General features: G+C 59.1%; 2 protein-coding genes across 2 annotated transcripts in view; one reads left to right on the top strand and one right to left on the bottom strand.

The window, feature by feature from the left end:
• The window catches only part of SPRG_21053 (hypothetical protein), a gene marked incomplete at both ends in the record, with an annotated part of 4,236 nt that extends 1,477 nt beyond the window's left edge, over positions 1 to 2,759 (bottom strand). The window contains 7 exons of the mRNA XM_012351004.1: positions 50 to 146; positions 229 to 688; positions 740 to 956; positions 1,005 to 1,208; positions 1,257 to 2,206; positions 2,259 to 2,439; positions 2,469 to 2,759. Coding sequence (XP_012206394.1) covers positions 50 to 146; positions 229 to 688; positions 740 to 956; positions 1,005 to 1,208; positions 1,257 to 2,206; positions 2,259 to 2,439; positions 2,469 to 2,759 — 2,400 coding nt within the window. The remainder of the gene's footprint in view (positions 1 to 49; positions 147 to 228; positions 689 to 739; positions 957 to 1,004; positions 1,209 to 1,256; positions 2,207 to 2,258; positions 2,440 to 2,468) is intronic.
• Positions 2,760 to 5,570: 2,811 nt separating this feature from the next.
• On the top strand, positions 5,571 to 10,575 carry SPRG_11754 (hypothetical protein; the record flags this gene model as incomplete). The annotated part of the gene is made up of 19 exons (XM_012350958.1): positions 5,571 to 5,776; positions 5,838 to 5,950; positions 6,003 to 6,127; positions 6,198 to 6,388; positions 6,455 to 6,546; positions 6,735 to 6,995; positions 7,064 to 7,183; positions 7,240 to 7,527; positions 7,584 to 7,747; positions 7,800 to 8,024; positions 8,073 to 8,317; positions 8,412 to 8,533; positions 8,575 to 8,769; positions 8,819 to 9,166; positions 9,223 to 9,411; positions 9,459 to 9,690; positions 9,734 to 9,980; positions 10,031 to 10,327; positions 10,380 to 10,575. The coding sequence occupies exons 1-19, from the start codon at positions 5,590 to 5,592 to the stop codon at positions 10,573 to 10,575; spliced, it is 3,837 nt and encodes a 1,278-aa protein (XP_012206348.1). The 5' UTR covers positions 5,571 to 5,589.
• Between the last annotated feature and the right edge of the window lie 484 nt (positions 10,576 to 11,059).

The following is an 11,059-nucleotide window of genomic DNA, read 5'->3' as shown; positions in this document are numbered from 1 at the left end:
GTTTCTGACGACGCCACAGCGACTGCAAGAGAATGCAGCGACGCCGCACGAGCTGGAACCGGCGGTGGCGCTGGTGACAGCGAAAGTTGGCCTGCAGGCGGACAATGGCCGATCGCACGCGCGTGAACATCTTGCGCACGCGGTACCTACCCGTGATTGCAGTCAGTTTCCCGTCTCCCCATATCGTATCAATGTTGCGACGTATCAAGGTAGCAAGGAGGTGCGTACCCTTTGAAGACGCGCTGGATCGCGATCGCGCGGTCTTGCACAAAGAGGATGCGACGGTGCTCGAGGTCTTCGAGAACGTTGGCGGCAAAGTACATGTGGTGCGAGCCCATGACAAACGTGTCTTTGGATTCGGGCGCGTTCAAGAGGCCCGACGCGACCGTGACGCACGCAGTCGCGACGGTGGCCCCGGATTTCGGCGGCGCGTCGTCCTTCCACATGACAAAGAAGCGCTGGAGAAAGCGCTCGTGCGACATTTTGTTGGGAAAGGCCGCGCGCGAAATGCGAATGGCTTCGACGACGCCGGCGCAGCGCAGCTGCTCAATGACGCCATGCACATCAAAGAGCGTGCTCGATTTCGCACTGTTGGGCTTGATGCACCGAATGTAGTGCGTCTGCGTATCGCTAATGTCGGCCATGAGGCCCGTGAGCTGCGCCTTGAACTTGGAAATGACCGTCTCGCCTAAAATCCCGTCATTCAAATGATTGCGTATTATCCAGGTATCCAGGATACCCATAAACGACGCAGTCGACATGCGACGGCCGCCAAGGCCACTCGGTTTCTTGCTCGGCGACGGCTCAAAGACACTCGTGAGGATGCGATTGCCACTCGCGCCAAGGAGCGCAACGACGTCGGACGAGAGCGCGTCCTTGTTTGTGTCGACGAACGCTTCCACGTTGTACATGACCGTGCCTGCATAGTGCCGCAAGGCAAAGTGTGCCGAACTCAACTACCTCGCTTGATAGCTTGATGCATTGATGAATTGATAGATTGATACCCGCGCGCGCTGCTTGTCCAAACGTGGGTTGGCGTCGTGACTCGAGAGCACTTTGGAGCAGAACGCGAGGTCGTTGCCCATGGGTCGAATGCACTCTTCGTTGAGCAGCGAGATGACGCCAAGAGGCGCTTCGAGCATGTCGAGCATGTCTTGGTTGTCGCGGAAGCTCACGTACGTCCACCCGAGGCCTTCGCGCGTGTACTCCTACCCATGTTTCTGCTCGCACTATCAATGTATCAAGTAGCGACGTACGTCCTGGACGCTCTTGAAGACGTCGTGCGTAAACTTTTGCTGCAGCTTTTCGTTGGCAAAGTTGATACAAAACTGTTCAAACCGGTTGGTCTCGAACGCTTCAAAGCCAAAGATATCGAGCAGATCCATGTGCCCGACCGTCGCGTCGTCGTTCGAGATGCTCTCGTTGACGCGCTGGACGAGGTGCTTGAAGAGGCGCGCGTACACTTCTTTCGCGAGCGCATCGCGGTTCGCCGTCGCTTGGTCGATCGTCAACGGGACGACGTACACCTCCATGCGCGCCTTGACGGTCCGGCTGCAGAGCGCGCTGCCGAGGGCCGTCGGGTCGGCTTGGAACCCAAGGAGGCGGCACGCGTGCGCCCAATGCGGCGACGCCGTGATCGGCGCGCACTCTTCGGCGTTCTCGGCCTTGGACGCAAACGCCACTTGCCCCAGGTGCAGGATGCCGGCGAGCGCATTCAGGAGCGCCATTTGCTCGTCGACCGAGACGCCGATCGTGGAGAGCGCATCTCGGGTCGTCTGGTACCGTGCGGCGTCTGTCTCGCCGTCTAGAAGCAGCGGCGGCGCGTCGTCGCGAAGGTAGGTAAACGTCGTCTCCGAGAGCGCCCACTCGGGCTCCTTTGACGCCTTGAGCTGGTAAAAGATGTGGTAATTACGCTCGGACGCGGCTTGATAGATGACGCGGGACTTCTCGAGGAGGTAGTGCCTGCACTTGGCGCCGACCATGCGCTGGTCCGCGTCAAACTGCAGCTGCGTAAACTTGCCAAACCGACTCGAGTTGTCGTTCCGAACGGTCTTGGCGTTGCCAAAGGCTTCGAGGAGCGGGTTGGACTTGAGGACCTTGTCGATGATGCTCATGTTGGGGTCGGTGCTCAGACTCGCAATGTGCTCCATCATGATCTTGACGGTCTCGGTCTTGCCAGCACCCGACTCGCCGCTGACGAGGATACCTAGAGCATGTAGCAACCGAGTGAGCACGTGGAATGATGATGATGCGCGTACTCTGCGGGCGGTCGTAGAGGGCCATCGATTCGAACGCCGCGGCGCTCGTCGCGTAAACGTGCGGCGGGAGGCCCGACCGGTCGCCAGCGTACAGCCGCTGCGTCTCCTTCGAGTAGAGGTTGAGCCACGCATATGGGTTGATGGCGACGACGATGCTGCCCGTGTACGTGTACGGGCACTGCTGCGCAAAGCGCGTGCGGAGGTTAAAACGATCGCGGCCTCGTGCAAATGGTTGAGCGAGCACATGTCTTCGACGCCCACGTCGCGCTGCATCGTCGAGCCATCCTTCGTCTCGTGGGTGTTCTGCAGCGGGAGGGCTTCGGGCATGCCCTCGTCGCGCAGGTCGATCCACTTGTCGGCGCTCGTCATGGTGGCTTCATCGAGGATGCGCACCAGCAGCCGCTTGCCGCCATCTTCGACGCGCATGACCGTCGCCGGCGCCCAGACTGCCTTGGCGTCAGGGACATATACCTTGGCACCATATACCTTGGCACCTTCCATCTTGGTCTTCGAATCCGTAGTGGCCTGGCAGGCCGAATATCCAAACTCTACAGGCCTTTGTTCTGAAATAGTGTTGGCGAAGTCGGCGAAAACGCACGTAAATGGTGTGCATCGGCATGGCCTCGTCCTTGGCACCGGTGGAGGAGTCTGTACAGCGGGATGGCTGGTGGCGTGCACTCGGTACAAAGCAAAGGCGCCCTCTCGACGAATGCGCCAACGTCCAACTCGTCGTTAGCTCTTGAATGCGGCTACGCGGCGCCAACGTAAGGCTGGAGAGGGCGGTGCCAACGTCCGCCACAGCTCGTTCAGGAGTACTCGACATCGTTGTCTGCTGCATGCGGCGTCCTCGTGCACAAAGGCGCCAGCTCTTGGTGCATGCTTGTCGAGTAGAGGGACAGCACCCGCGAGCGTGCAATTTGACTCGTACACTATTTGGAATTAAAAAGTGCAATCTCGCCAGCAAGGACGCGTGCAGGGACATCGATGACGTGGCTGCGTGCTCGGCTCGTTCCTAGTTGCTTCTTGATCGACGTACTGGCACGACCGGTAGATGGCAGGCTGGCTCGTCTGCTGCAGGATATGCATTGGACCAATCACACGCCGCGCTGGCGAGCCAATCGGCGTCGGCGGTTTCCCAGACCGCCTCGACGGGACAGTGCCATGGATCTCACGCTCGTGCTGCACGAGACGACGCCGCTGGACGTGGCAGCCATCGTCGACAGCGACGTCAACTTCCGCGCGGATGCGCTCGCCGTCACGGACGGGTCTGTGCTCATCGTCTACGCCAACGTGAGCGCGAAGCTGGAGGTACGCGGCCTGCGACAGCCGACAATTCATGCCACGTGGTCGCCTAGCGCCGCCTCACGCTACCCGCCGCCGACGGCGAGCGCTTTCTTCGACTGATGTATATCGAATGGGTACGTGGCGTCAACGGATACGCGGTGGTGGCTCCAAGCCAAGGCGTAGATCAACGCCTTCCTCGTCCTGAGTCAGAAAGGCTCGACGATTTATCGCAAATTTCTAAGGTAGTACGCCGCTCGATGGGCGCTCGCCGCAGCGTTCAACCTGCACGTGGCTAGTGCGACGGCCAGTACCCTTGACGATGCCACGATCCTCTGCGCCGACGGTCGGTTGAATGGAAATATCGTCCTTTCTCAAATAAATTCTAGGCAACGTGCTCGACTGCGTCAAGAACAGCGCCCGCCATGAAGTGCTTTCAGCGGATACGCACGGCGGCCTCAGAGTGTGGTCGGCTCGGATGCGCCCGCCGACAGCGGCGGCAAGCCGACGGCACGATACCGTCAAGTGCCCGCAGCGGCTGCACATCCAAGACACAAAGGTAGTTCCATGCCTTGTCGATCGTCCGATACATGGACGACTAGAGTACCGTGTGGCACCGGGTCTGCGTCGACGACGACAATCAGCGCATTTTTGCGGCATCGCGTCGGAGCATTCGCATTTTCGATGCCGTCTCGGGCCATGTTCTCGGGCGACTGCCGAAAGCCACCGACGATCGAAGCGTGCGCTTCCTCTTGTACGTGCCGCCGACGCGCCACCTCATTGTCTACGCGGAGGAGGCTGCGCGTTTCGATGTCTGGGCCGTCCACGACGCAGCCAAAGGCATCGCCCTCGTCGACGACACACCGCTGGCCGCCTGTGCCAACGTTGTGGCGCTGCGGCTCACGACGGTCCTCGACAGTCCGTCAATGACGCGCTGTGACGCCGCTTTCGTCACCAAGCCAGGTAGACGTCCTTGTACTGCAAACGTTGAGCTGGATGCGACTAGGATTCGGGAGCCTTGTTGTCACCGACATGGCGGGGCATGTGTCCCTTTTCCGCGTCGAGACGAGTGGGTATAGCTTGAGCGTTGCTAGCTTTACCGTGCCGACTCTTCGCCTCCCCACGTCGCCTATCATGTCAAGTTGGACAGCCGACACTGGTACGTGCCAATCGTACAAGTTGACATTTTTGACATTTTTTCATTTTTTCATTTTTTCATTTTTCATTTTTTGCGATCTAGCGCCGGTGTGGACGGGGGTTCACTGCAATTTTCACTTCGCGACGCGCAACTATATCAGTCTATTGCAAGCCAATGGGACCCTCGCGCAGTTGGAAGTGCTCTCGCCCTCGTCGACATCGCGTCTCTTGACGTCGTCGTCGCGCCTGTACAACCTGCGGGTATTCTGGATGCCATCCGATAGTTTCAATCAAGTTGAACGCGGCTAGGATTTCGGGTTCACCAAAGCCTCGCGGGGCACAGCGTGTCGCCGCGGCTACGTTCTCTTTGGGAACGCGGTGGCGCAGGTGTTTGAAGACGCATGCCTCGCAGTCTCGGCGCTCGCAACCGACCGCAACGACGGCGCTGAAATCCAAGACAGCTCCAACCCGATCATAACCTTTCTCGACTATGCACCGCTCCTCGGCAAGTGCGTCGTTGGCTGGTCCGACGGTGCAATTGACCTCTTCACCCTCACGGGCACGCGCTGGAAGCTCTTGAAGCGGCCGTCCGGTGCGCATTATTGATGATAAAAGAAACTTGATAGCTTGATACATAGGTGTGATCGCCGACTGCGTCTGTGCGTTTGCCCATGTGCCGCAACGCACCATCGACGGCGAAAGCTTTCTCTTGACCGCCGGCGGTGCCGATGGGATCGTCGATACGTGGCAGCTCCACGGCCATGCTGCCACGTACATCGGGCCTATGGCCGCGCACACCGACAGGTCCATCCAACTCTATCCAACCCGATTATCCAATAAAAGATAATAGTGTGCTCGCGATTCTAAGTCCGACCGCGTCGGCCAAGCCGCCGGGGGAGCGCCGCCGAGCACGATGGTGACGGCTTCGTACGACGGCAACGTCAAGCAGTGGGACTTTCTGGACGGGCAATGGCTGCTCGTGGGCTGCTTTCGGACGCTGTCGAGCCACCTTACTGTCGCACGCGGCCTCGAAATGAACTACATTTGCACTGGGTCGGACGAAGGCAGTGTCGAAGTGTGGAAACTCCCCATGGCAGCGCGTACGATGCTTGATTTTTCTCTTGATTTTTTTTGATTTTTGAGCATTTCTCTCAATTTTAGCGCTGCATTTCGGCACGTCCAAGAAAGCAGTTGTGCACATCGCGCACGCGCACGCCCGACCGATCGCTGACATTAACGTGCACCAAATGCTTGGCGCGACCCCGGACTTGGACGTAATGGACACCCTATCTGTCTTGTTTTCGATGGACAATATTGTGTTGGTAGTGCACGCTCCTTGCCACGTCGGCCAAAGACGGCTCGATCCTGTTTTGGCTCTTTGGCACGTCGCTCGACGGCGCGTCGTTGCTCTCGTTCCAAAGCATCGCGACGAGCCAGCCTCTGTGCGGCACGTTTTTTCAGCCACCGCCACACCGTACGACGGTCTCCTCGCCTTGGTCTCTCCTTACGCTGTCGGCGTAGCGGCCACTTGACCTTTGTCGGGTGCTTGCCCCACAGCCTCGACAAGCTCTGCGTGCTACCGAGCTCTAAAAAGGCGCTCGTGGCACTCGCTCTCGAATCGTCGGCGCCATCGAGCGTCGACGCGCCAGTGTCGCCACCTCGTTGTCCGCCGACAGAGCTCCTCCCTTCGATCCCGGACGTGCCCGACACGGGTGCGTCCCTACTTGTTTTTGCTTGGTAGGGAACCACGTTTGGTTGCTTAGATAAGGAGTATCTAGTCCACGTTGAAATGACGGCGCCCATCGTCGAGCTCCACATGGACGTCGACGAGAACGACCGGTCCACGACGCGCCATACCCTCGTGGATACGGTAAACTACTTTCCTTTTTTTGAAAAATTGTGAACAAAAGAGGTGGAATAGGTCTCGTTTCACAGCGCCACGTCGGCCGATGGGAGCGGCGTCTCGGCAAGGGACGATACTGCCACCACCCTATTGAACGCGAAGGCGCAACCGGTTTGACATGCAACGAGGATGCGCGCGGACATGTGTGTTTCTAGACGCCGATCGAGCCGAAAGCGCGCACCAAAGCAAAAACGCACACCCCGTGGCTGCCTGCCGCGCTTGCCCGCGGCGCCCCCCGCGTGTACAAGACCAAGCCGCCACCTTTGGACGCGACGCATCAACGATTGAACGTCGTGTCGGCATACGGCGTTCAAAGCGAGCACAGCGATAGTCTCAGCATGCACTACCCGACCTACAAGCTCGACACGACAGCGCGACTTCGCAAAACGGCGCTTCAAAACAACCAACTCCCCCTCGTACGTCCTCCTCCGATTGTGACAAAAGTTGTCTATCGTCGTATCCTTAATGGTTGATTATGATGTAGCCGCTCTTGGAACACAAAGAGGCGCTGCCCCCCGAGGTGCACATCATCGACGTTGCGGTGCGCCCCGCGTCCATCGACCATGGACCGGCGTTCTGGCTCCAAGCGCAGTCGAAAGCGGTGGTACGATACACACGAATGGATTGCAGACAAGCGAAGCGCTTTGACCATTGGAGTAGGCGCGGCGGCGCACGGTGCTCATGCCGTCGGTGGCCCCCACGTGTGTGTCAACGACTCCCCAGCCCTTCTCGATCGAGATGCTCGAGTTGCCGTGGATCGAGCTTTCGTCGTCGCAGCAAATGGTCGAGCTGCAGTGCAGCGTCTTGTGCGTGCCGGTGCGCCGCGCTGCCGAAATGGACGGGGTCGTGCTGCCGTCCTCCATCCTCCTCGATAACGATGCCGACCTCTCGGCGACCGATCGCGGGATCTGGAACCACTACACGTTGTGGTATCTCCAGAACGCCAACGTACGACGCATCGTTTCGAGCGCTACGTCGTGTCGACTCATGGATGGTGCGAGTAGGCTCGAAAAGTGTTTTTGAAACAAGAGCTATTGTACGCGCTGAGCCACAACGACGTGATCCAGCAGACGCAACTGCTTGGTATTACGATGCCCCGCGCCTCAGACGCCGAGAGTCTCAACCACGCGAGCCCTCTCTTTTTTCGATGGGCCCGCTTTTGTCTCTGGTACGTTTTTGGTGCCATGCACCGGCGGCGGTATGATGGGCGTGGGTGGTAGGTATACACGTGGTGTCGTGGCCGGGAGTGTCGACGAGCTGCCGTGGCTTCTCGATGCAGCCGACGACGAGCCGAGCCGGCTGTCGCGGCTCGAAGAACGCACGCTCCTCCTTCGCGAACGCCTCCAGCAAGTGGAGCACGCCAAGTTTGACTTTGACGTGCTCCAGAAACGGGAGCTCGTGCGGATGAAAGCGGCCGCGAAAGCGGCGGCGATCCTGCTGCAGCGGTACGACCCTGTTGATAATTATGTAGGATATAAAAAAGGTTTGAGCAGGCTGAAGCGGCCCGTGCCCGTGCCCGAGATCGCGCTGCCCCCCGAGTTGGTGTCGTTGGAAGTGGATTTCTTCCAGCCGATCGCGCTCCCCGATGGAACACGCCTCGAGTTTGTACCGTGGGAAAGCATGAGTACGGTCGAGCAGGAGAAGGAACTTGCGCTCGCAATGAGCGACGTGCGCGTCCGCCTCGAAGCCATGCGCCACCACATCATTTTGCCCGACGAAGTGAGTGCATTGGCGCTGGGTATGATGTGTTTCGTGATTGTTTCGTGATTGTTTCGCTTTTTCGAGTTTACGAAATTTTTGATTTCGGACCATGTGTTTTACATGGGCTGTAGACGACGAAGGCCTCGTTCGCGAGCGCTGCGCAGCGTTTCTAACATGGTGGACGACAACCAACAACCCGACGCGCATGGAGTTTTTGAGACACGAGGCAAAAGAAGCGGCGACCGACGAGACCGTACATTTCGGGTTGCTTCCCAACCCTAATCCACGACGTAGGTGCAAGTCGCCGCGTCGCAAGTGGGCATTGACGTGGCGTTTTACACGGCGCTGCAGGCTTTTCATCAACCAGGAAAACCTTTGCCGTTGCGGCGCGACGCCGACCTCGAGGCCCATCGCGACGTGTACCACGACTGGTACTTTCAAGTCGCCAACGCCGAGCATTTGGCGCGCGTCGAATTTCTAAAACAAAAAGTAGCGTGGTTTATAGATGTATTCTTGTATGGATACGAATGTCCTGTAGGTGCTCAAGCTCAAGCGGCAGCTGCGGTTCCAAATGCTCCTCGAGCTCGGCCGGATGCCACCACCGCTCTTGTATGAGCTTTTGCCAGCGCCGCGCTTGGCCTTTGAAGTGGACGACATGAAAAGCAAACTCGAATCCAATATTGTGGCGCCACCAATCGAGGTCCAAGAGGTGCAAGCGGTGATCGAAGCGCCGGCCATTGTCGAAGTGCGTGAGAAAATCGACTACGACGCCCTCGCCAAGCAGCGCAAGGCCAAGGAGCGCCAGCAGTGGGAAGATGAGATGCTGGTCATGAACCGCGCGCAAATGGAGTCGGAAGATGCTGCCGCGCAGCTCTGGCGGTCCATGGTAGGCACGCACTCTATATCTTGTGGAGAATATCGTCTTCATCCGTTTTTGCATAGGACGACGAGCACGACATTGAGGTGGTCGAGGACATGCCGGCACCCCGTGTCCGCGCGGCGCGCGACTATACCAAATCGTACTTCTTCTCGTCGCTCCCGAGCTCGCACGACGCGTACGCCATCGCGGGGCTCGGCTGGCGCGCGGGCTGCGGCCTCTACAACGGCGACGAAGAGGCCGAAGCGCGCGAGGTCCCATCTTTGTCCCATACAAATCGTTGAAATGGTGTGGTCGCTAGGTGCGCGAACTTGAGCGGCTGCGCCAATGGAGCTGGACCGCCTCGATCGTACCGTTCTTGGTGTTTTCTAGACGCGCGTCGAGATGTACTGCGTTGGTTGTAGGTCTTCGCATTGCCGAAGAAGAGCGGCTCGCGGCGCTCGCCCTCGCCGAGAAGGAGCGTGAAGAGGAACGCAAGGCCGAGAAGCGGGCGCGGGCCATCGAGCTCAAGCGCATCCTGGCCTATCAAAAAGGTGCTTTCGTATCGTATCGACTTGAAAGACTGATAGTTTGTAGAACTGGCGGCGCAGCGGGAGCTCGAGCGACAACACGCAGCTCGAGAGCGAGAGACGGCAGCGATGGACGCCGAAGAACAACGGGAGCGCCAGCGCCTCGCCGACCTCGTCCGCGAACGCGCTGGCATGACTCGCGCCGAGGCTGAAACGCGGTCGGTCGCCGCAGCGATTCTCAAGGCGCGCCGGCACGACGCCGAAACCATGGCTGCCAACCGCGCTTGCATGCTCGCCGAGGACGCTCGGTCCCGGTACGATGAACGTCTTAAAGGGGCTTGTGACGACAATTGGTTTCAACTAGCGACGCGGCCGCTCATGCCGTGGCGACCGAGCGCGCGCGCCGGGAACGTATCGGGTTTCTAAAAGAACTCTACACGCCATTTGAGCCCTTCTTTGCCGATAATGCGGACGACGTCGACGACTGCCGACGCCTCGCCCCCGAGCTGCGCCCGACGATGGAACACAAGCGGTATACGGACAACTACACCTTATCGTTCGGCGATGCGCTCGTGCTCGAGACACCGGCGGCCGAAGTCTACGCTGCGCAGCCATCCAAGCGCTTCCAGGCGCTCATCGGCGTCCCCATCAACTACCGCCGGTGCGCCCGAGTTGCTTTGTCATCGATCGATACAAGATACGACTTGGGATAGACCGCCGTCGACACCGTACGCCAACGTGGCTGCGTCCATGGAGACGTTAGCGCGGGCACGGGCCATTCCCGGCATTCAAGTCGCGACACCCGGTGTACCCATGGCCCCGGTGCGATCCCGGCCGCAGACGACGACGATACCAGCAGGTGCCGAGATGGAGATGCAGCCTCTTCGGGCCGTGCACACAGCAGGGTAAAAGCTTGAACCACAACGACAAATGCATCGATTTATGGCCGTGTAGGTGGAGCCCCGAGCGCAGTGGTGCGACGCCATCCAAACGACGTACCAAGTACCGTCGACGGCAGACGCCAACGATGCTCTCGGAACTACCCACGACGAGCAGTACGCGCGCCTTCACCACAAACAATCAAATGGCGGGTATTTACGACCGAGACGTGATCCTAGGCGCAGTGTGTTGTGTAGATGACTTGTTTCGACAGACGACATTGCCGCCGCCGTTTTTTAGAGGCAATTTCACCGTCGTCGGCAAGCAACCGGACACGACGACGCGGCGTGGCGCGACGCCCAAGAGCGTCCTATCCAAAGCAGCTAGAGGGACCAGTGACAACGACGACGACGACCAGCAGCAGGCTTTTGCCTTGTCGCGCGACTCAACTTGAAAAAGATGCCGCTAACTCGCTTCAACTCGGACGACATTTTGAATGGGATGCGGACAGTCG

The sequence above is a fragment of the Saprolegnia parasitica genome (assembly GCF_000151545.1).
Source record: "Saprolegnia parasitica CBS 223.65 unplaced genomic scaffold supercont2.72, whole genome shotgun sequence".
NCBI classification, from domain to species: Eukaryota; Oomycota; class Saprolegniomycetes; order Saprolegniales; family Saprolegniaceae; genus Saprolegnia; species Saprolegnia parasitica.
The sequence above is the reverse complement of the archived record's forward strand: the minus strand, read 5'-3'. Positions and strand labels throughout refer to the sequence as shown.